Below are 25,927 nucleotides of genomic sequence, written 5' to 3'. Positions count from 1 at the left end.
AGTTCCTTGGCATAAACATCACCGAGGATCTCACTTGGTCTGTGCATACCGGCTGTGTGGTGAAAAAGGCACAACGGCGCCTCTTTCCCCTCAGACAGTTGAAGAAGTTTGGTGTGGGCCCCACATCCTATGAAATTTCTATGGGGGCACAACTGCCTGTTATGGGAACTGTACTTCCTTCAATTGTAGAACTCTGCAGAGAGTGGTGCAGACAGCCCAGCACATCTGTAGAGGTGAACCCAATATTCAGGACACTTTCAAAGACAGGTGTGTGAAAAGGGCCCGAAGGATCATTGGGGACCAGAGTCACCCCAATCACAAACTGTTCCAGCTGCTACCATCTGGGAAATGGTACCACAGAAGAAAAGCCAGGACCAACAGGCTCCAGGACAGCTTCTTCCACTAGGCCATCAGACTGCCTAACTTAAGTTGACACAACTGTTTTTCTATGTTATATTGACTATCCTGTTGTACATACTATTTATTATAAATTACTATAAATTGCACATTGCACATTTAAACAGAGACATAACATAAAGATTTTTCTCCTCGTGTATATGAAGGATGTAAGTAATAAAGTCAACTCAATTCAAGTTGAAACTGGGCTCACTTGCCACGAAGTCCAGTGCGGATGCAACTATACCACCAGCCATTAGTAGGAAGAAACAACAGACTACAGATGTTAGAATCTGGAGCAAGATTTTCAGGTGAGGCTATCTTTCACATGCAAATCCTTCAGCATTATTTTTTGCAATTGGCATTTCCCTTGTGGTCTCCTTTACACAGAAACTGGGTGACCACTTCACAAAGTATGTTCACTTCATTTGCTGCGACAATCTGGAACTCCCAGTTCCCAGACATTTTAATTCTCCTCCCCATCTCAATACCAACATGTCTGACCTTGGCCTCACCACGAGCTGAGCCTAAATACAAACTACAGCAGATAAAGAGCACCTCATATTTGGCCTGGGTAGCTATTCAATAGTAGGATGAACATTGAATTTGCCAGCTTCCAGTAGGTGTTCCTCCTGTTCCTTTTCTCTTTACAATTTCCTTCTGATCCAACTGGTCCTCATCAACATCTCTTTCCTCTCTCCCATTCTTCCTATCTGCACATCACTCACACAATCCTCCTACTGATTCCCTTTTCCCAGTACTTCCCTTTGCCCTTCCCATCTCTCTCCCTTTATTGCCACAGTTGCACAGTATGATGCCATTACAGCTCGGAGCATTGGAGTTCAGAATTTGGAGTTTAACTCTGACACCGTTTGTATGACGTCCCCATGAACACGTGAGTTTCCTTTGCATGCTCTGGTTTCCTCCCACATTCCAAAGACGTACTGGTTAGTAAGTTAATTGGTTATTGTAAATTGTTCTCTGATTAGGATAGAGTAGGGTTACACAGGTGGGTTACTGGGCGGTGCAGCTCACTGGGCTAGTAGGGCCATATCTTGCACTGTATCTCAAGATAAATAATAAATAAATAATAAATAAATTCCTTGCTTCACTTTCCTCTCCTAACAGATTTCATCAACTTCATCATTTTAGGTTATTTTTACCTATCACCCAGCCTTTGGCGCACACTCTCCACTCCAGCATCTAACTGTCAGTACCTTCTCACCTCATCTGGATCTACCTATTGCCTGCAAGCTCTTGTTCCACCCCTTTGCTCCATCTTTTTATGTTGATTATCTATCCTCTATCTTTCAGTCCAGATAAAGGGTCTCAACCTGAAATATCAACTATCCATTTTCCTCAAGAGATTCTGCATGACCTGGTGAGTTCCTCCAGCATCTCTGTGTTGCATTAGTAATAAGGATGTTATAGGAAAAAAAATCTGAGGGACATGATAAATTATCACTTGGAAAGGCAAACACTTCTGGATGAGCTCAATGGCTTTTAAGCACACTCTGAAAGGGAGAATAATGATATACATACTTCACATGATCCTCCACAGCTGCCAATGACTGGGATCTTTGCTCCAAAGCTGACATCAGAACATTCTTCAAGAGAGTGAACCCACACAAAGTGTCCAGACCAGACAGCTGAGCTGGCCAAGTGCTGAAAACTTGTGTAGACCAACTGCTTGGTATATTCAAGGGTATCTTCAACTTCTCTCTTCTGCACTCTGAAATTCTCACTTGCTTCAAAATGACATCTATTGTTCTGGTGCCCAAGAAAAGCGTACCGACCTGTCGCAATGACTACTATCTGGTAGCAGTTGCATCACCTTAATGAAGTGCTTTGAGAGATTGGTTATGGTGCAAATAAAGTCCTGCCTCTTCAATAACTGGATCTGCTTTTGTTTGGTTACTGCCACAAAAGGTCAACAGCAGATGCTATTTCACTGGTTCTCCACTCCATTGTCAACTATCTGGATAACAGTAATGTACATAGCATTCTGCTGCATGTTGGCTACAGCTCTGCAGTCAACACAATTTATCCTTCTCCAAGTTCTAAGACCTGGGGCTCTGTTCCTCCATTTGCAACTTAATACTTGATTTTGCCGGACCCCATTCAGTATGAATCTGTAAAAACATCTCCTCATCATTGACCAACAGTGCAGGTGCACCTCAGGGCTATGTGCTTAGCATCCTCCATTCTCTTTACACCACAACAGTGTGGCTAAGTACAACTCCAATAGCATCTACAAATTTGTTGATGATACCACTACTGTTGGCTGAATCATGGTTAATAGAACTCCTGCTTAAGTGCTGTCACAATAATAACTTTATGCTTAATATCAACAAAACCAAGTAACTAATTGTTTACTTCAGAAAGGGGAAGTTGGGAGACCATACGCTAGTTCTCATTAGTGTGTCAGAGGTGCTGAGAGTTGGGAGTTTCAAATTCATGGGTGTTAACACCTTGAATGATTTGTCCTGGGGCCAGATCATACATGCACTAATGAAGAAAGCGTACCAGAACCTTTACTTTCCAAAATGTTTTAGGGGATTTGGCATCTCATCAAATACTCTACAAACTACAACAAATGCACTGTTGATAGTATCTTGACCAGTTGCATCATGATCTGGTCTGGCAATTCCAATGCACAGCAATGCAAGAAGTTCCAGAGAGTAACGGGCACCACCTAGAATATTACTGGCACGGCCCTCCACACCACTGAAAGTATCTATATGAAGTGCAGCTTCAAGAAAATAGCATCTATTATTACCCCCACTATGCCCTCTTCTCACTGCTACTGTTAGACAAGAATACAGAAGCCTGAAATCTGACACCAACAGATTCAGGAAGCATTAGTTTTCTACAACCATCAGATTCTTGCACAACCCTAATCCTACCTCAGCAACAGAACCACCACTTATACTACAATGGAATTGTCTCTGATTGTATTTTTTGAAATAATATCTTGTATTGCACAGTCTTTTTCTCTCTCTCTTCACAGTCTTGTATAATTGATGTTGCTGCAAATTTAATTGTACCAGTACTTCATTATAATTGTGATATGACAACAAACTTGATAACTTAATCTGAGATAGCGAGCATAGCTTTGTCAAGGATAGATTCTATCTGACCAATATCATTGGATTTTTTGAAAAAGTAACAAAAGTACAGTAGATGTAGTGGGCATGAGCTTCAGTGAAGTCTTTTTTTGTCAAGTTTTCACATGAGTGACTGTCCAAAAGGTTAGGATTGATGGGATCTAGTGCAAGTTGATAAAATAGATTGAAACAGCAGGTCCTGGCAACAATGCATTCTTCCGAAATGAACTCAATGCTTGTTTCAAACAGAAGGTTACTGAAATGATGTCACCAATCCTAATTGGCCTAATGCACCTGTACATGGTCACTATCACAGAAGTCAGATCAGCTTTTCTGAGGGCAAACCCCTGGAAAGCAATTTGCCCACATGGAGTCCTCAGATCCTGCAGGGACCAACTAACAGGAGTATTTATTGATATATTTAGACCCTGCCTATTCTAATCTGAGATTTCCACCTGCTTCAAGAAGACATTATCATCCCAGTGCCAAAGAAAAAAATAAGGTAACATCCCTTAATTATTATTACCCAATGGGTCTGATATAAATCATTGTGAAGTGCTTCAAGAGGCTGGTCATGGCAGACATCAACTCCAGCCTTCCGGAAAACCCTCGATCCTTGCAGCGCACATACTGCTAGGTCCATGGTGGATGCCATCTCCCTAGCCCTACACTAATTTCTGAAATATCTGAATAACAAAAGCACCTACATCAGGTTCCTATTTATGGACTATTTGCTCCTACAACAGCAAAATTCCATTCAAACTTAATTCCAAACTCCTAGACCAGGACTCTTCGCTGCAACTGGGTACTTGACTTCGTCAACATCAGACCACAATCAGTAACTTTAGACCATTTCTATGGTTATCTTCAGCACCAGTGATCATAAGGTTGTGTTCTCAGTCCCTTACTATACTCATGACAGTTTGGCCAAATTCAGATTATATCACTGTAGTAGACTAGATCAATGAAGGAGACATTGAATCTAGTGGCATAGTGCCAGAACAACAACCTTTTCCTTAATATAAGCAAAATAAAGAAGCTGGTAATTGATTACAGGAAGTAGAGTGGAACGTATGCTCTGTTTGTATCAATAGTGCTGAGTTGAAGATAGTTGAGAACTTCAAGCTCCTAGGTGTAACTATCAACCACAATATGTCCTATTCTAGTCACATGGATGCTACAGCCAAGAAGTCCACTGAACTCTCTACTTCATCAGAAGGTTAAGGAAATAGTCCCCCATGACTCTAATTTTTACAGATGCTTCATAGAAAGCATCCTATCTGGGTACATCACAGCTTCATATGGCAACTGTTCTGCCACGACCACAAGAAATTGAGTTATGAACACCACCCAGTTTATCATGTTAATCAGCCTCCTCTGTTGACTCTACATATTCACCCACCACCTTGGTAAGCAGCCGACTTAATCAGGACCCCTCCTGCCCCAGTTGTTCTCTCTTCTCCCTCTCACATCAGGCAGAATTATATTGTAAGCTTAATAAATTGTTGATTTTCTTTCTAACATCTCATTGCTATACCTACTGCTTATAAAGCAATCAGAAAATATAAATCAACTGAACATTTTTCAAAAACAATGCACAGAAACGTAAAGAAGCATCAAAGATTCACTCTTACCTGTCTGTCAAAGGTGTGATAACCAGTCGTTCAGTACAGCCCAAAAATTCATTTTGATAGATGAATTCCACATCAGTAATCCCCACTCTTACATCTAGTGTTTCTTCTCTAAAATAAACCCGACATTGTTTCAGCCACTCAAAGTCAGTCACTGTTCTGATATGCATTTTTACCTATTCAGAGAAAAGACAGCAAAATAAAGTTACAACATATTCAATAAAGAATAGTCCATAAATCAGACAGATCAGCAGTAAGTCAAATTTACCATTAAAGAAAAAAACATTTTGAAGCAGTGGCATTAGATCAAATTTTCATTGCTTCCAACAAAGAAACTTGCAATTCACTGAATAAACATGACAACAATGTTTGCAAACTTCATCTTTCATGCAAGAGATTCAGCCAAATAAATTTGTACAGTTTGACTTGATACAAGGTCATCATCTAAAATATCGACTTACATTTTTTGTCTCCACAGATGCTGTCTGAATTACTGAACTCTTCAGGTGTTGTTATTTTTTGCTTTAAAGGCAAGCATCTGCTACCTCTTTTGTCTTTACTTTTCCCAGACTGGCCAATTCAGTGTACAACAACATATAGAACAAGTTGTTAATGACTTCTCTATCAGGTCAATAATGTTTATACACCTCCAAAATAAGGCCAGATTTTTATTTAATTTTCAGGATCTGGATGTCAGTAGCAAAGTCAGCATTTATTTCCCACCCATGATTTAGTGGAGAGAGTCCAGAGAAGATTCACTAGTCTAGAATGGAGTTCTTCAGTAATGCAAAGTGATTGGAGAGGCTAGATCTGTTTTCCATAGAGCAAAGAAGGTTAAGTGGGGACACGATAGAGGTATATAAAATTATGAGGGATATAGGTAGGATAGAGTGTAGGAAACTTTTCCTCATAGCAGAGGAAGATAAAAATAGAAGACATGGATTTAGGGTGAGGGAGAAGTGATTTGGAAAGAATCTGAAGAATATCTTTTTCATTCAGTGAGTTTTGAGTACCTGGAATATACCCCTTGTGAGAGTGGTGAAGCAGAGTTACTGATAGCATTTAAGATGTGTCTAGCTAGAATATTCAGATTGCCTTAGTATAGAAAGGTCCCAGGCCAGGTGATGGAAAAGGAGGTTAATATGAATGGCTGACAATAATTAGTATGGATTTGGTCAGCTGAAAAGCCTACTTCCATACTGTATGACTTCATTATTCTTGAAATGAGTGACTTACCAGGTCATTTCAGAGGGCAGTTAATGTCAACCCCATCAGTAGTGTAGAGGTGTATATATATATATATATATATTTGCTAGAATTGTGTTTAGTGTTAGTTTCGTTTCTTTGCTGAAAATTTTCTTCCCTATATTTGACTGCAGGACAGTGGTTTAGAACAGCCCAATTTAAAAAAGTAAAACAAGAAACTTGAATAAAAAGAATTGACCCTGACTTGGCCAAAGAAATTGAACCACAACGTGATCCATCTCACATTTGCTTGAGATGCAAGCTACTTGGCCAAGTGTAGTAAAATAGTAAAGGGTGAAGGAACAAACCAACAGACTCAAGCCATTGAGAATGCCATTGTCCAGAAAGGGGTTTGTGTAATGTGTTCTTAAGTACCATGTAACTGAATTTTGATATTTTGTAAAAATACTGGCAATGGTAGAGACAACTACATTAGGGACATTTAAGAAACTCTTAGGTAGGCTCGCGATAATAGAAAAATGGAAGTCTATGCAGAGAAGGGTTAAAAAGGTCAGTTAAAAAGTCAGCATAAATTCATGAGCCGAAGGGCTTGTAAGTGCTGAAATGTTCTATGTTGTTCTGTTAAAATGTAGTCATACTGTAGTAGCACCATTACATGTTAGAACAGTCAACTATGCATCTTCAGTTACATTATAAGCTGGATTTGACAAACATTTGAAATAAAAACAGAAAATGCTGTAAGTAATCATCAGATAAGTTAACATTTACATCAATAAAGGAAGATTTCGTACTTCAGCTTCATAGCCTTTCATCATACCTATATAATCAAATGGCTATCTTAAAGGAATTACTGATTCTTTCTTCTACATTACTAATTCTTCTTTTTAAGTTGGTAAGTTAGTTTATTATTGTCACACATACTGAGGTGCAGTGAAAAAATTTTGTTTTGCAAGCCACCCATAAAAATCATTTCATGGATTTTCAGTAGAACAGAGGGATTTGGGAATACAGATACAAAATTCCCTAAAAGTGGCATCACAGGTAGATAGGGTCGTAGACAGCATTGACCTTTTTAAATCAAAGTATTGAGTATAAGAGTTGGAATGTTATGGTGAGGTTGTATAAGGGATTGGTGAGGCTGAATTTGGAGTACTGTGTGCAGTTTTGGTCACCAAATTACAGGAAGGATATTAATAAGGTTGAAAGAGTGCAGAGAAGGTTTACAAGGATGTTGCTGGGACTTGGGAAACTGAGTTACAGAGAAAGGTTGAATAGGTTAGGACTTTATTCCCTGGAGCATAGAAGAATGAGGGGAGATTTGATAGAGGTATATAAAATTATGATGGGTATAGATAGAGTGAATGCAAGCAGACTTTTTCCACTGAGGCTAGGGGAGAAAAAAACCAGAGGACATGGGTTAAGGGTGAAGGGAAAAAGTTTAAAGGGAACATTAGGGGGTGGGCTTCTTCACACGGAGAGTGGTGGGAGTGTGGAATGAGCTGCCAGATGAGGTGGTAAATGTGGGCTCACTTTAAACATTTAAGAAAAACTTAAGACAGGTACATGGATGAGAGGTGTATGGAGGGGTATGGTCCAGGTGCAGGTCAGTGGGACTAGGCAGAAAAATGGTTCTGCACAGCCAAGAAAAAGGCCTTTTTCTGTGCTGTAATGTTCTATGGTTCTACGGTTCTATGTCATCAGTGCCTTGAGGCAGTACAAGGGAAAAGCAATTATGGAAAGCAGAATAAAGTGTTACAATTACAGAGAAATTGCAGTGCAGGCAGGCAGTCAATATAATGCAGGTCGTGATGAAGTAGATTGTGAGGTCAAGAATCTATCTTATTGTACAAAGGGTCTTTTCAAAAGTCTTGTAACATAGCATTGAAGCCTATCCAGTACGTGCTTTCAAACATTTGTATTTTTAGTCCCGTGGGAGGGGAAGAAGAGAGAATGCTTGGGGTCTTGGATTATAGGTACATAAGACTGTATAAGACATAAGAGCAGAATTAGGCCACATGGAGTCTGCTCCGCCATTCCATCATAGCCGATTTATTACCTCTCTCCTGCCTTTTCCCTTTAATGCCCTGAATAACCAAGAAACTCTCAATTTCCAACTTAAATATACTCAATGACTTGGTCTCCACAGCCTTCCGTGGCACTGAATTCCAGATTCACCACACTTCGGCTAAAGGAATTCCTTCTAATCTCGGTTCTAAATGGACATCCCTCTATTCTGATGCTGTGCCCACTAGTCCTAGGTTCACCCACTATAGGAACCATCCTCTCCACATCCACTCTCTCTAGGCTATTGAATATTTGATAGGTTTCAATGAGATCCCTCTCATTCTAAATGTAACTCTCGCTTCGGCTAGCGGCTTAATATAGAGGGTGATAACCCTCGGCCCGGCCAAACTTAAGAAATTTCGTTTGGGTGGATGCTGCGTGATGTGTTCCCTGTTACAAATCAGTACCCTGAAGTAACAAACAGTACACAATATGCGATTAAACGATTAAGCTTTATAATTCTTACTTTGACTATATGGTTAATAGAGAAATGAAATAAAAGAAAAAAAATGGGCCCAATCTTATTAAACAGTCTGTTGCGCAAAGTTTGGAGCTCACTGATAAGTCGATCGTTCACTATCGACCTCCTCCGATCGTTGCTGCCCTTCGGACCCTTGTTCTGAGTCCGCCCCATCTGGCGGTCTACCAAATCTCTCCATTCGCATCTTCTCTCCTCATCACTCCTCGGCAAAAGCCCGGAAAAAAATCCTTCCAGATTCACAAGACAGGGCAACAAAATCCTGATTGGCTAACATGCATACCAGTCCTGTTATCTCCAGCCATAACCCAAACATTGCTGCTACAGAGAAGCCGTTACCTTAGCAGTGAACATTACAGAGAAGCTATTTCATTGGCCTTAGCAGTGAAACATTACAGAGAAGCCATTACAGCGCGTTACACTCTCCCCCGACCAAATTTAATCATGTCCTCATGACGTTGAGATAATTTGCTAACCCTTCCTGTAAAACACAAAGCCCAATACAGGTGCAAAAAGCAGTGACATAGCTCCCCAACACGGTAGAGATCACGCCTTGTTCCCCTGGCACTACATAGGCCAACCTATCCGGTGGTCTCCTAATTCTCTGAGACCTCCGTACCTCTTTACCTAACTCTTCAGGCTCAGGCGCTACTGGGGATACTTCTGATCTACCTGGTGAGTCCTCCCCCGACCTGTCACTCGTGCCTCCCTGCAACCTGGAGCCTTCTGTCCCATGTCCAGGCCCCACTTCCTCTCCTTCAGGATCCCACTGTAACCCAGGCTGCCCACAGATAGCCCTCCCCCCCGACCACTTCACCTGACAGCGGAAGAAGGGTCGGGAGTCTCTTCCTCCATCACAGAGGAATTAGTGAAAGGCAGCATATTCCACACATCCAGGTCCTCATCCTCTGAATCAGTATCCCTCTTAGGGATGGGGGCCGGCCTAACCTCGCCTGTTGGGGGCCCAGAAGTCCCCCTGCATTTCCGAAGAGTCCTCTTACTAGGTGTAGGCTCTAAGTTGGGCTCTGGGTCTACCTGCACCTCTTGACCCATGAGCAACAGGTGGTTCCAATGGAGAATCTTGACAGGTCCATTCCCATCCTCTGGTTTCACCCAGAAAACTGGTAGGTTTGGCATCTGACTCTCCACCATATAGGGTGTGGCCGCCCAGCGGTCAGCCAAATTATGCTTTCCAGGTAGCCCCAAGTTCCTTATGAGGATTCTGTTTCCCAGCAAGAGTTGGGAGAATCTCACCTTCTGATCATACCTTCTCTTATTCCCTTAATTCTGCTGGGCAGCTGTGACCCCAGCTAATTCATAAGCCCTTTTCAACTCTCTTCTCATGTCAGATACATACTTCAGATAAGTTTACGGTGGTAAATCACCCTTGTCAGTCCCAAAACAAAGGTCAATGGGCAACCTTGCCTCGCGCCCAAACATCAGATAATATGGCGAGTACCCAGTAGCTTTATTTCACGTACAATTATAACTGTGAACCAGATGCCCACTATGTTGACTCCACCTGTACTTCTTGCTGATCTCCAGGGTCCCGAGCATGTCTAGCAAGGTCTGGTTAAACCTCTCTGGCTGGGGATCACCCTGTGGGTGATAGGGCGTGGTCCTCAACTTCTCGACTCCAAGCACGCCGAGTAACTCACGAATGAGTCCGCTCTTGAAATCCCATCCCTGATCACTATGTATTCACCAGGGAAGGGCATAATAAATGGAATACTTCTCCCACAACACCTTTGCCACTGTAGACATCCTCTGGTCCTTGGTAGGAAAAGCCTAAGCATATCTGATGTAGTGGTCTGTGATGACTAAGACATTCGCCGTGTTGCTGGCATTGGGTTCTATTGACAGGAAATCCATACACACCAGGTCCAGAGGCCCCACACTCTGAAGGTGGGACAAGGGAGCTGCCCACATAGGCAGTGTCTTCTGCCGTATGCAGCGAATGCAGTACTTGAAGTATTCTTGGACCTCCGACTTCATTCGGGGCCAGCAAAACCAGTCTCTGAGCAATCCATAGTTCTTTTCCACCCCCAAATGTCCAGAATCATCATGAAGTGATTTCAACGCCATCCTCTGATACTTCTTCGGCAGAACCAGCTGGCAATGCTGAGGTCGGTCTTGGGGGGGGGGGGCGGGGGTGGTGACGTGACCTGGTATAAGATCTGGTTCTTCAATTCCAACCGAGGCCATTCTCGTAGTAATGGAGGCACCAACGTGTATTTCGTCCTCTCCGCCTGAGCCATGTCTCCCTTTTCAAACGCTGCCCAAATGGTACCAATGCCTGGGTCATCTCGCTCAGCAGCAGCCACTTCCCCAGAATTCAATTCCGGCAGCTGATTTGTCTTCAGAGCAGTCAGGTTACAATAAACTTGGGGGATGGTGTCATCAGAAGCCCCCAATTGATCCACCGCTCGCTCCTGCCCCTCCTTTTTCTCTGCCCTCATGGTGATGGCAAACTGACAAAGGACCTTTACTCCCGGGGCAGGAACACTCTCCCACTCCTCGTTCCTGACCAGTCCCTCATGCGCCTGTTGGGACAAAGCATCTACTATCTGAAACCTGCACTCTGGGTGCGTCCACCTCAGTAAAAGTCCTATCTATAAAGTTCTCAGCTTCCCAATGGTCTGGAGTGCATCCAGCTCCAGCTCAAGTTCCTTGACCTTGTCAGTCAAGAGATATAGTCATCAGGGATATCAGTAGGCACAGTGAAATCTCTCATCTCAGAGGAGAAGCATTCTACTGACTGAACTGCCATCTTGCCTACTCTAGTTATACCTTTAACTTCTCAAACTTAAGTTCTAGCCTGCACTTGTTCTTGCCCACACCTGTTGAGCTAAAGTCTGACCACTCTAACACTGTTCATACACACAATGGCCACTCCAATTAAACCTCACTTTTTTATTGGCCCTAGCTGAGTTACTATTAACCCAAACAATATCCCACTCCATAGATAAGATCTGACTAACCCTAGAAGTGTGGACAGAGTCCATGGAGTTTGGTTTTCATGTAGTGTTGAGCATCTATTTTCATTCAAGGGATATGGGTTTTGCAGGATGAAGTGGCATTTAATTGTTCACCCCTAGTTGCCTTTGAGAAGGTCATGCTGAGTTAACTTCTTGAACTGCTGCAGTACTTGTGGTCTGTGTTAGTCTAGCTGGTACATACAGGAATACTTATAGCCTATTATATTCATCTGAAGAGAATTTATTAAGTCTCAGTTTAAAAATCCAGGGAGTTTTTCCAAAAGACTGTCACGGTCCCAAACGTTTATTCCCCATTTTCTCCTAATACCCTTTGATGGTGACACACCTGGTTCTCATCAAGACCTGCAGCATAAAAACCCTGACTTTACATCCACTCGTTGCCAGATCGTTGTTTAGCCAGTGTGGTGATTAATGTTCCCAGCCGCTTAGGATTGTGTATTCTAAGTTTTTTAAGTTTTTACTTCAGTACCAAGGTTTACCTGTGTAACTCTGTCTCTCCGTGTCAAGAAATGTATTGTCTAGCTTGCCTTTCTACACTCTGTGTCAAGATAAGGGTTGCCTGCTGCCTGCTTCTGTTTGCCATTCAACTCCAGCAACGCTTCATGTCAGGTTCCAGCTACGCTCACACCCTCCGCCTGCATCCTAACCCTATCTCCGTGCCAGTGTCCTGCGTTTGGGTTCGCCCCGTTCCTTGCAACAGAACAATCTGGCCACCAAGGACCCAGTGGACACAATCATCCTTCAACAAGCCCTCGCCAACCAGGGTTTCCTACTGGGACAGCACGACCAACTCCTCCGGGAGGTCATGGAGAACCTTTGTTCCCTGTCTGCTCATGTCATGCAGATGGGTAACCAAATGGACAATATCTCCACTCAACACACTCCTGGAATCCAGCCTGTAGTGACAACTCCCCCACGTGTTACCAACAACCCTGCCCAGAGAGCTTCACGTCCCTGAGCCAGAACACTACGCTGGAGATTTGGGGAAGTGCCGGGCCTTCCTCCTTCAGTATTCCCTGGTGTTTGAACAGTAGTCGTCAACTCACTCTGCAGATAAGTCAAAGATTACTTATATCGTGGGGTTACTGCAGGGAAGTGCATTACTGTGGGCCATAGCAGTTTGGGACAACCAACCGGATATCTGCTCTTCTTTCGCCACTTTTATCACGAAAATGAGAAAGATCTTTGACCACCCCACCTGTGGTAAAGAAGCCGCCAAGCATCTACTCATTCTCCGCCAGGGCTCCCGGGGTGTTGCCGAATATTCCATGGAGTTCCGGACGTTAGCAGCCAACTCGGGGTGGAACGATGAGTCACTCCAGGGGTTTTTTTGGAATGGACTCAGCGACTTGGTAAAGGAAGATTTGGCGGCAAGAGACGACACCAACAGCCTGGATTCCCTGATCTCCCTAGCCACCAGTTTGGACAATCGCCTCCAAGAACGCCATAGAGAAAGAACTGGTCATCCACCACCTTTGGCCACTTCTTGGCAATCATTTGTGCCTCCCACCAGAACAAGCCTCTCTCCTCCTTCTGCACCCCGAGTAGCTTCCAGCCCTGCCATTTCCACCGCCCTGGGAGAGGAACCCATGCAGCTGGGACGGAACCGCCTTTCTCCTGCTGAAGGACTCTGGAGAATGAGAGTGGGTGAGTGTCTACATTGCGGCCAGTCCGGTCACTTCTTTGCCACCTGCCCCCTTCGGCCAAAAGGGAAGGCTCACCAGTAGCAGGGGGGACCATAGTGAGCCAGACAACATCCCCTTCCATACCCCGACCTCGGATGTAGCTTCAAGCCACTTTGTGTTACAAGCAACAGTCCTTGCCTCTGTTAGCACTAGTGAGCGCAGAGGGAAACTTTTTGGATGAAAACTTAGCCTTCCAAGCCGGAACTCCTCGTGAGCCATTGCATACCCCCCGGACGCCCAGGCACTGGATGGTCGACTCCTGGCCTAAGTCACACACTGCATGGAACCTCTGCTTCTCCTTCTCTCTGGAAACCATTGGAAACAGATACGATTTAATTTCCTCTCCTCAAGCCCCTATAGTTCTTGGCCACCCCTGGTTAAGCCATCATAATCCCCACATCGACTGGCCCACCGGGAAGATAGCTAGATGGAGTTCGTTCTGCCATTCCTCTTGTCTGCAATCAGCCCTTTCCCCAGTGGAGGTCACCGCGACCTCGTCTGCCTCTGAGCCTCTTGACTTGTCCAAGGTTCCTGTAGAGTATCACGATCTGGGAGAAGTGTTTAGCAAGCAACAAACCCTTTCTCTGCCTCGACATTGCCCTTACGATTGCACAATTGACCTTCTCCCCGGAGCCTCACTAACTACCAATTGGCTGTACAACCTGTCCCGACCAGAAAGAGAAGCTATGGAGACGTACATAAATGACTCCCTCGCGGGTGGCATTATCCGACCCTCATCTTCCCCTGTAGGTGCAGGTTTCTTCTTAGTGGGGAAAAAAGACAGCTCACTGTGCCCATGTATCGACTACCGTGGCCTAAAAAAATCACCATAAAGAATAAGTATCCCCTGCCCCTTATCAGCTCTGCATTTGAGCCCCTTCACGGAGCCACAATTTTCTCTAAAATGGACTTGCAGAATGCCTATCACCTGGTCAGAATAAGGGAGGGAGATAAATGGAAAACAGCTTTTAACACCCCCCCTCGGTCATTTTGAATATCTGGTCATGGCATTCAGTCTCACCGATGCCCCCGCCATCTTCCAAGCCCTGGTAAACGACGTCTTTTAGGGACTTTATTAATAGTTTTTTTTCGTTTATTTGGAAGACATCCTAATCTTCTCCCATAAACTTCAGGAGCACACCTACCATGTTCGTCAGGTCCTTCAGAGGCTTTTGGAAAACAAGCTATTTGTTAAGGCAGAGAAGTGCGAGTTCCATGCCCGTTCCATCAGTTTCCAGGGGTACATCACTGAGAGCAGGCAGGTGAGGGCAGATACTGAAAAGATCCGGGCGGTAGCAGAATGGCCAAAACTCACGACGCTCAAACAACTCCAGCCATTTCTAGGGTGCACAAACTTCTCCTGTCGCTTCATCAGGGACTACAACCGGGTGGCAGCGCCCCTTACTCAGCTCACCTCTCCTGCAACCCCCTTCCACTGGATCCCCAAAGCGGACTCTGCCTTCTCAGAGCTGAAGGGGCGTTTCACCTCTGCTCACATTCTGGTCTAACCTGACCCCTCTCGTCAATTTATTGTGGAAGTTGACGCCTCCGACTCTGGGGTGGGAGCGGTTCTCTCTCAACGCTCCATCCCAGACCAAAAGCTTCACCCCTGCGCCTTCTTCTCTCGCCCACCGAACGGAACTGCGACGTTGGGAACTGGGAGTTTCTGGCTGTCAAACTCGCCTTGGAGGAGTGGAGGCACTGGCTGGAGGGAGCAGAACATCCATTCATCGTCTGGACAGACCATAAGAACCTGGCATACATCCAAACAGCTAAACGTCTTAACTCCTGCCAAGCCGATTAGGCACTATATTTTGGCTGTTTCAAATTCACCCTCACCTATTGTCCTGGTTTCAAGAACGGGAAGCCAGATGCTCTCTCTCATCAATACTTCTCCGAGGAGGGCCCTTCCAACCCTGATACCATCCTTCCACCATCCTGTGTTGTGGCTGCCCTCACCTGGGAGATCGAATCCATAGTTAAAGAGGTCCAATTGTCTCAACCTGACCCAGGCAATGGACCCCCCAATCGCCTTTTCATGCCTGACTCTGTCCAGTCTCAAATTCTCCATTGGGGGCATACTTTTCCTGTTTTACCTGCCATCCTGGAATCGATCGAACTCTGTCCCTTCTGAAGCGACATTTCTGGTGGTTCACCATGGATGCTGACACTCGCTCCTTTGTCTCTGCCTGTGCTGTGTGTGCCCGTGGAAAAGCCTCCAATCAGCCACCTGCTGGAGTGCTTCGTCCCCTACCAGTCCCTGGCCGCACTTGGTCACACATTGCTCTGGATTTCATCACTGGACTACCCCCTTCACATGGTAACACTGCTTTACTCACCGTGATGGACTGTTTCTCCAAAGCCGTGAACTTCATAGTCCTTCCCAAACTCCCTACAGCCCGTGAAACTACCGACCTCCTTGTCCAACATGTCTTCCGCCTTCATGGAATTCCCTTTGACATTGTTTCTGACCGGGTCCTCCAATTCATCTCTCAAGTCTGGAAATCCTTCTGTCAAGCCCTCGGAGCTTCAGTAAGTCTGTCTTCCGGTGTCCATCCACAGACTAATGGGCAAACAGAGCGAGCAAATCAGGATTTGGAAGCAGCACTGCGCTGCATATCTGCCAACGACCCGTCATCCTGGAGCACCCATCTCACTTGGGTGGAGTACGCCCACAACTCCCTGGTCAGCACCGCCACTGGAATGTCTCCCGGAATGTCTCCCTTCGAATGCTCCCTCGGCTATCAGCCCCCTTTTGTTTCCAGCCATGAAGATGACATCGACGTGCCTTCAGTTTAGGCCCATCTCTGCTGGTGCCGCAAGGTCTGGAAGGATGCACGCTCAGCCCTGCTCCGCTTCGCTGACTGCAACCAGAGGATTGCCGATCACCACCGAATTCCAGCGCCCAACTATCGGCCTGGTCAGAAGGTTTGGCTCTCTTCAAGAGATATCTCCCTCAAGAATGATTCCAAGAAACTCGCTCCTTGTTACATCGGACCATTTGAGATCGTGAGCCTCATCAACCCCTCGGTGGTCAAACTCAAACTGCCCAGATCTATGCACATTCATCCCACGTTCCATGTCTCTCAACTGAAACCAGTGTCTGTCAGCCCTTTGTGCCCTCCTGCTGAACCTCCTCCACCTGCCCAGGTCATCGATTACTACCCAGCTTACACCATCCGGTGGATTCCGGATGTGCGCCGCTGAAGTAGGTGTCTCCAGTACCTGGCTGATTGGGAGGGATACGGTCCTGAGGAGCGCACCTGGATTCCCTTCATCTTGGACCCTTCCCTCATCCGAGATTTCCGGATTGCAACAATCCGGAAAAGCCTGGTGGTTCGTCTGGAGACTCCCGTTGGGGGGGGGGGGGAGTGGTATTATCATGGTCCCGAACGTTAATTCCCCATTTTCTCCTAATTCCCTTTGATGATGGCACACCTGGTTCTCATCATGACCTGCAGCATGAAAACCCTGACTTTGCATCCACTCGTTGCCAAATCGTTGTTTAGCCAGTGTGGTAATTAATGTTCCCAGCTGCTTAGGATTGTGTATTCTGAGTTTTACTTCTGTACTGAGGTTTACCTGCGTAACTCTGTCTCTCCATGTCAAGAAAAGTATTGTCTACTGCTTGCTTTTCTACACTCCGTGTCAAGATAAGGGTTGCCTGCCACCTGCCTTTCTGTTTGCCATTCAACTCCAGCAACACTTCGTGTCAGGTTCCAGCTACGCTCACACCCCCGTCTGCATCCTAACCGTATCTCTGTCCCAGTGTCCTGTGTTTGGGTTCGCCCTGTTCCTTGCAACAAAGACATCATTTGCCACAGAATCTTTCCAAATTACTAAATTATTTGACAAATGTAAAGGTATAAAATCTAAACATAATTCATAAAAATGTTTAATTTCTTAAAAAATGTTTGGTACTCTGTCTCTCTGCAAATGTCAAATGCAATGGCAGTTTGAAATTAATTTATGTAAACAATTATTATGTAAACCAACAATATAAAAGTGCAAAAACTGGAATCAAGATTCAAGATTCAAATACAATTTTTTCACATACCAACTCATCAAATATGTCCCTCTGGTGGACATGAATAGTGATAAGAGTTTCAAACTGGATTCTTTGAAACTTAGTCAGGTCACGAGTTGTTTGACTGATCAGTGAATTTAGCAGCTCCAGGAACTTCTGATTAGTAGTTTGCATGATTTTTTTACTGTCCTTTGAAGCTTTAATTGATTCCTCTGAGTCCCGTGTCCACAGTATCTGGATAGCTAAAATTCCCACCTGTAGGCAAAAGGAAACAAAGACTATATGTATAGAAAACATGGACCAGAGAAAATTCCAATGTGATATGTATTGATCTATCTTGATTGCTAAAAGGGAAATGCACTGATACCTGTGAACTTTATCACCTCAAGGACTTGCATCTGAATGACAATAATTCTGTTCTTCATACCTGCAGAAACTAAAGAATGCTAACTGATATCAGGTCTATACCTCTTAAAGGGATGCAAACATGGTTAATATTATAATGCAAATTAGTTGCCCTTTAAAGCAAAATGCATATAAAATTGCATTGGTATAACAGTCCCAGTTTGATGGAGGACTCAGAAAGAGCTCAAAAGTGGTTGTGCAGATCAGTGAATGGAGATGCCAGAGGGATCAAAGTCTGGGAACGAGGCTCTAAAGTCCTAGCCCTAATTCCCAAAAAATTTCATTTTGATGGTCAATGTTGATGAAGATACCAATATATACTTCTGTCAGTATATGTATTCCTTCATTTACATTCTATTTACTAATTCAAAAGTCACACACTGTTATCACATTAATACATAGTAGTAACCCAAATGTTAGCAACAATGTTTTCAACTGCCATAGCCACAATGACTGTGATTCAATATGGCTTTACCTGACTTTCCTCTTAACATCCCATGTCTCTTCTGAAAATCAAGGTAATGTCCCTCACTACCATCTGGTAGCACTGACGTCTACCATCATGAAGAGGCCGATTATCACACACATTAACTCCAGCTTCCCAAACGAACTTGACCTACTGCAGTTCACCTAGCATTGATGCTATCTTCCTGCACTGCAATCACCTTTGTAGCATCTGGACAGTAAAGCCACAAATATTACTCTATTGTTTATTGACTATAGCTCCACCAAGATCTGGACTCCTAAATCTGGACTCAACACCTCCCTTTGCAACCGGATCCTTGACTTCCAGATCAACAGACCACAATCAGTGAGGACAGACAGCAACATCTCCGCCATGATTATTCTTGACACCAGTGTCCCACAAGAATGCGCCCTCAGGCCTGTACTCTTATTACTTGTACATTCACGAATGTGTAGCCTGACTCTGCTCTAAATCCATCTGCATGTTTGCAGATGATACCACTGTAATGGGCCATATCTCAAAGAGTTATGAGTACAGGAAGTAGATAGACAACCTAGTGACATGGTGTCATGACAACAACTTCAATGTCAACAAACAAAAGAGCTGGTCATTGTCTACAGGAAGAAAGGAGGGGTCATGCACACACTCATGTTTACATCAATGGTGCTGAGGCTGAGAGAGTGGACAGTATCAAGTTTCTCACAATGAATATCACCAATAGCTTGTTCTGGGCCAAGGAAACTCACCACAACTTTACTTCCTCAGAAGGCTAAAAAAAATTTGACATGTCCCCTTTGTATGCTTTTGAAATCTCAGGATTTGTTCTTCAGAGATTGGAAATAGACCTTGAGACATCTAAAAGGGTTGTTCCCTTGGCACAACCCTTCTGGTTTTTTCCACTGGACTTCTTTGACATGTTCTTTCCGCACTCAGGTCCTCTCAGTCCTAGTTGGACTGGAAACTAAGCCAGACTATTAAAATTCCCATTGTAAAACAGCAATGAAAGATTAATCTGAAGTGATCCATTTTAGGTGGTCAAATAAGGGTAGGACACCTACCACGAATAGTAGGGCCCGAGGGAGCAAAGGGAGAACAAATTTTAAGTTTCTGAAAGAGACAGCATAGACAGTTAAGATGGTGAAGAAAGCATGTGTGGGATTCAGCAGGATGTTGCCTGGGATAGAGTGTTTCATTTATGAGGAGGGAGTGGATGGTCTGAAAAACATGAGAAAATCTGGTAATGCTGGAAATCCAAGCAACACACATGATGCTCTGGGAACTCAGCAGGCCAGGCAGCATCTATGGAAAGAGTAAACGGTCGACATTTAGGGCTGAGATCATGGGCTGAGTTTGTTTTTCTTGGAGCAGAGGAGGCTGAGGGGATACCTGAAGGAGGTACACAAAATTATGAGAGGCATAAATACAGAATATAGTAAGAAACATTTTCCCATAACAAGGTGTCCAATTCTGGAGGGCATAGATTTAGAGTAGGGAGGAGTTCCACTGCTGTGGAAATGTTTAGACAGTTAAGGCCCAAGCTCCGATAAATGAAACGAACTTGGATGGGGCATCTTGGCTGGAATGGACCATTTGGGTTAAAGACCTGTTTCCCTGCTGTATAACAACATTACTTTATCTGAGGAAGATTTTTTTCATCCAGAAGATGACTGCAATTTGGAACATACTGCTTGATTGGGTGATGATGGCAAGTACTTTGCAACATTTAAGAAGAACCTTGAGCATTTGATTTGCCATCGCATAGCATGCCACAAATTGTGGTTAAATTAAATTTATATATATTATTATTAACAAGTCTTTGATGGGTGGCATAAAAGGCTTTAGTATGTAGGACTTTGTATGCTCTTTGCTTCAGTAATAATGCTGTCATTAATTGTTACAAGTTTCCACGTTTTTGCAAATATTGTTCCTGTTTCCAGTTCAAGATGGTGCTGGTGAGACACAGTAACACCTTACTGTCAGCAAACAAAGCTACTAACTACTCTATTAATCACACTTTTTCTGGACAATGATGACTGTAATCAATAGCCTATAATTTTTCTTCTGGAGTTGTGCTTTTGAATCACCTGTACGACCTGGCATTTTTGCAGTGTGAACTGGAATATGGAAGGTGCAGTAAGGTTGTGAAGTGGCTGAATCCAGGCGGTGGACCCCAAGCCTGAGACTAAGGAACGAACCGACGTTTGGTCTTTGCTGGAGCAGAATTGGCATTGAAATGAAGCAGAATGGCCCAGGCCCAAGAGTGAGCATCAAACCGATGTTTGGCTGAGTTAAGCACTGGACAAGTTGAAAAAGGTCAGGTAAGTGCTGAATTCAAGCAGCAGGGTCTAGGCCCATGAGTGGGGAACAAGCTGATGTTTGGCCATTGCTGGAGTGGACTTGGGGCTGAGTCGAAGCAGTACTGCCCAGATCCAAGAGCGAGGAATGAACTGACATTTGGCGATTTAAGTGCCGGGCCAGATTGAAAAAGTCGGGGTGTCGGGGCTGGAGGTGAGGGGTGGGCACATATTCAGATTGCTGCTCCGAATACGCTTGTCTGCGCTGAACTGACGCAGTGGTCTACAACTAATAGGCTCCTGGAATGGATGCAGCGATGAACTGGCTTCGTAGCCGTGGACTCACTTTCGTGAACTTTAGCTCTGAACATTATTTGTTTACTTTCTATTGTTTGCATGATTTGGTCCTTTTTTACACATTGAGTGATTGACAGTCTTTTTTCAATGGGTTCTATTGGGTTTCTTTGTTTTGTGGCTGCCTGTAAGAAGACATATTTGAAGCTTGTATATAGTATACATACTTTGATATGATATGGTCTGAAGCTAGTTAATTGCATCAAAGCTGTGAAAAGCTCAATTCAGTTTCAAATAAATTACAACAGGGGCTCCCAACCTTTTTTATGCCATGGACCTTTACTATTAATTGAGGAGTCTGTGGACCCCAAATTACACGGAGTGGGATGGAGCTGGTGTTCAGGCAAGAAGATTGGTATTCCCAATATTTTATTGGCAAAACTTTTAGACAGATAGAGTGGCAGCTTATAGACACTGGAAAGGTGAGGTGGTGACAGCAAGGCATTTTCAACACATGCGTGGAAGCCAAAATGCAGTCTGGAAAATGTTTTAGATAGGAAGTAGATGAACAATAGGAAGGATCAAAGAGCTGCCTTTCAAGCTGCTGTACAAAGAGAGCCCATGCAGATAATTCTCTGGCTATGTCTGGATACATAAGAATGTAACCCACCCACCAGAAGACAATGATAGACAATGAGGTAAAGCAAGGCGACAATATGGTCAACTGTGTCATATGGTACAGTCAGATTAAGAAGAAAAGGAGGGATACTTTTGTCACTATTTCACAAGATGTTCATGATTTGGACAGGTACATGGACAGAAAGGATTTAGAAGGATATGGGGCAAAAGCAGGTAAATAGGGTGGCTTAGACAGGCATTTTGGTCACCATGGATATACTGGGCTATTTCTATGCTATATAACTATGAATCTATGATATTGACAAAAATCAGTTAACTACTGTGCAGGGGAAGAAACTTGATGAGAGATTCAAAAAATAGTTTCAGGAAAGATGAGCACACATTGTGAAACTACACTTTCAATCATTTTGGCGAAGAAAATAAAGCTGGAGATGAACTGGCAGCTTGCAAGAAGAGTCAAGGTTTAATTCTTTGAAGGGGTGGGTGATGACAGCAGCAAAGGAGAAGGCTGAGTACATGAGAAAATAGGTTAACAAAATTACAATATAAGGGTTATGAAGAGATGTATTGTCAGCACTTTCAAGTCTAGGGTATAGAATATTGCTGTGCAGATTAGCTGGCGAGGATATCTGCACATTTTTAACCTTTCCCTACTTCAATCTGTGATTCCCATATGATCTAAGAAGACAACTATCATCCCGATACCTGAGAAAGACAGGATAATGTGTCTTAACAATGACTGCCCAGTGGCTCTGACATCTACCATTATGAAGTGCTTCAAGAGACTGGTTGGGGCGTGCAATAACTCCAGCCTTCCAAACAACTTCAACTCACTGCAATTTGCCTACTGCTGAAACAGCTCTATGGCAAGTCCCTGGTCCTACGCACCTTCTGGAGAGTGGACTGTAAACACACCTACATCAGATTATTATTTATTGACTACTGCTCCACCTTCAATACTATCATTCCAAGCAAACTCATCACCTGACTCAGGACCCTGGGACTCAACATCTTCCTCTAAAGGCTGGATCCTGAACTTCTTGACCAACAGACTGTAATCAGTAAAGATAGGCAGTGACACCTCTAACACAATTATTCTAAACACTGACGCTCCACAGGTTGTGTCCTCAACTCTCTATTCCCTGTACACTCATGACTGATTCTGCTCTAACTCCATCCCCAAGATTGCAGTCTACCATAGTAGAAAAAAGTGTAGATAGAAGTTAAGAGAGTTTACTAACATGATATCACAACAACAACCTTCCCCTCAATGTCAGCAAAACAAGAGCTAATAATCATTGACTTCAGGAAGGGGGAAAGGTACACATGCTCCTGTCCACATCAACAATGCTGAGATTGAGAGTTAAGAGTTTCAGTTTCCTAATAGTGAACATCACTGTCCTGTCCTGGTCTAGCCATGTATACGCTACAGCCAAGAAAGCTCACTAATGTCTGTTCTTCCTCAGGAGGAAAAAGAAATTTGTCATCTCCTTGTCAACCCTTATCAATTTTTATCGATACGTCATAGAAAACATCATTATCTTGATGCATAACAATTTGGCATGGCAACTGCACTGCACATGACTACAAGAAACTGCCAAGTCCTGGAGAGAGCACATGACATCATGAAAACCAGTGCCCCTCCGTGGACTCTGTCTATAATTCTCGCCGCCTCAGTAAAGCAGTCAGCATAATCAAAGACCACACCCATACCAGACATTTCTTCTTTTTCTCTCTTCCACTGTGCAGAAGATACCTTTAATCAAGTATCACCAGGCTCAAGGACAGCTTCTACCCCACTGTTATAATATTAAATGGTTCCCTAGTATGATAAGATGGTCTCTTAAGCTCACAATCTATCAATTATGATCTTGTAGCTTATTGTTTACCTGCACTCTCTCTTAGATTTTATTTTGCATTTTGTTTTAACTTATTCTGCCTCAATGCAGTGCAATGACCTGATTTAGATGAACAGTAAGCAAGCTAAGCTTTTCACTGTATTTCGGACCATGTGACAATAATAAACCAACTCCAGTTCCAATTTCTGACACTTTGGAGACATGGATAAATGGTACAAATAATTGCCTTGTTGCAGCATTAGATCTACCCAGGCTATTCACGGGACCTTTTAACAACGAAGAATAAATTCATATATTACTTTACCTGACCAGGAGCTTCATAGAGGAAAGGTATTAGCAGGAACTCTGGTTCACTGAAGCTGTAGTACATTAATTTGATTACAGTGTGTAATGAAGACTGTTGTGCACTCAATAGGTCACTTAACCATAGCTCCACAGGGCCCTTTGCAATCACTGGGGTATCCAACTAAACATGGTGATAAAAAATTAATATGCAAATTGACCAATACATAATTACTAATGCTAAGGAACAACATTTTACATTGAATATCTTTCTTAAAATGTTTGGGACATGCATGCGAATATCTACATGCTTATCAAATCAAAATGTAATGTACCTTATATCCCCTCCCCTCCGACCTTCAACTGTCAGAGGCAGAATGCTCTGTCCTCAGTAAGGGCCTCATCTTTGTCCCCCTTTGCCCACACCTCAGCGAGTTCCGTGTTTGCCATGATGCGGAACTCTTCTTCCACTGTCTCCATCTCCAAGCCTACTTCTTCAGCAAGGACTCTTCCACCCCCACTGATGACACCTTCTCCCGTCTTCAACCCTCTTCTTCATGGACACCCCGCTCTGGTCTTCCGCCTGCTCTGGATCTCTTTATTGCTAACTGCCGACGGGACATCAACCGTCTCGACTTCACCGCATCTTGTTCCCATTCCAACCTCACTCCTTCCGAATGCTCTGCTCTCCACTCCCTCCGCACTAATCCTAACCTTACTATTAAACCCGCCGATAAGGGGGGTGCTGTTGTCGTCTGGCGTACTGACCTCTACCTTGCCGAGGCACAGCGACAAATCGCGGATACCTCCTCTTATGTACCCCTCGATCGTGACCCCACTAAGGAGCACCAGGCCATTGTCTCCCACACCATCGCTGACTTTATCCACTTAGAGGATCTCCCATCCATTGCTACCAACCTTATAGTTCCCACACCTCCCACTTCCCGTTTCTACCTCCTACCCAAGATCCACAAACCTGCCTGTCCCGGCAGACCTATTGTCTCAGCTTGCTCCTGCCCCACCGAACTCGTTTCTGCATACCTCGACACGGTTTTATCCCCCCTTGTTCAATCCCTTCCTACCTATGTTTGTGACACTTCTCACGCTCTTAAACTTTTCGATGATTTTAAGTTCCCTGGCCCCCACTGCTTTATTTTCACCATGGATATCCAGTCCCTATATACTTGCATCCCCCATCAGGAAGGTCTCAAAGCTCTCCGCTTCTTTTTGGATTCCAGACCTAATCAGTTCCCCTCTACCACCACTCTGTTCTGTCTAGCGGAATTAGTCCTTACTCTTAATAATTTCTCCTTTGGCTCCTACCACTTCCTCCAAACTAAAGGTGTAGTTATGGGCACACGTATGGGTCCTAGCTATGCCTGCCTTTTTGTTGGCTTTGTGGAACAATCTATGTTCCGTATCTGTCCCCCACTTTTCCTTCGCTACATTGACGACTGCTTTGCGCTGCTTCCTGCACGCATGCTGAGCTCGTTGACTTTATTAACTTTGCCTCCAACCTTCACCCTGCCCTCAAGTTTACCTGGTCCATTTCTGACACCTCCCTCCCCTTTCTAGATCTTTCTGTCTCTATCCCTGGAGACAGCTTATCCACTGATGTCTACTATAAGCCTACTGACTCTCACAGCTATCTGGACTATTCCTCTTCTCATCCTGTCTCTTGCAAAAATGCCATCCCCTTCTCAGAATTCCTCCGTCTCTGCCGCAACTGCTCTCAGGATGAGGTTTTTCATTCCAGGATGAGGGAGATGTCCTCCTTTTTTTAAAAAATGGGTTTTCCTTCCTCCACCATCAACTCTGCTCTCAAACGTATCTCCCCCATTTTACGCAGATCTGTTCTCACTCCATCCTTCTGCCACCCCACTAGGAATAGGGTTCCCCTGGTCCTCACCTGCCACCCCACCAGCCTCTGGGTCCAACATATTATCCTCCGTAACTTCCGCCACCTCCAACGGGATCCCACCACTAAGCACATCTTTCCCTCCCCGCCTCTCTCTGCATTCCGCAGGGATCGCTCCCTACGCGACTCCCTTGTCCATTCGTCCCAACCATCCCTCCCCACTGATCTCCCTCCTGG

General features: G+C 44.2%; 1 protein-coding gene across 1 annotated transcript in view; it reads right to left on the bottom strand.

Moving 5' to 3' along the window:
• LOC134357440 (dynein axonemal heavy chain 8-like) overlaps positions 1–25,927 on the bottom strand; it is a 1,088,497-nt gene that overhangs the window by 488,449 nt on the left and 574,121 nt on the right. The window contains exons 41-43 of the mRNA XM_063069028.1: positions 23,855–24,016; positions 17,624–17,848; positions 5,138–5,310 (exon numbers count right to left, since the gene is read on the bottom strand). Of these exons, the coding sequence (XP_062925098.1) occupies positions 5,138–5,310; positions 17,624–17,848; positions 23,855–24,016 (560 nt within the window). The remainder of the gene's footprint in view (positions 1–5,137; positions 5,311–17,623; positions 17,849–23,854; positions 24,017–25,927) is intronic.

The sequence above is a fragment of the Mobula hypostoma genome, chromosome 2 (genome assembly GCF_963921235.1).
Source record: "Mobula hypostoma chromosome 2, sMobHyp1.1, whole genome shotgun sequence".
Taxonomy (NCBI): Eukaryota; Metazoa; Chordata; class Chondrichthyes; order Myliobatiformes; family Myliobatidae; genus Mobula; species Mobula hypostoma.
This window is presented reverse-complemented; position numbering and strand designations above follow the sequence as displayed.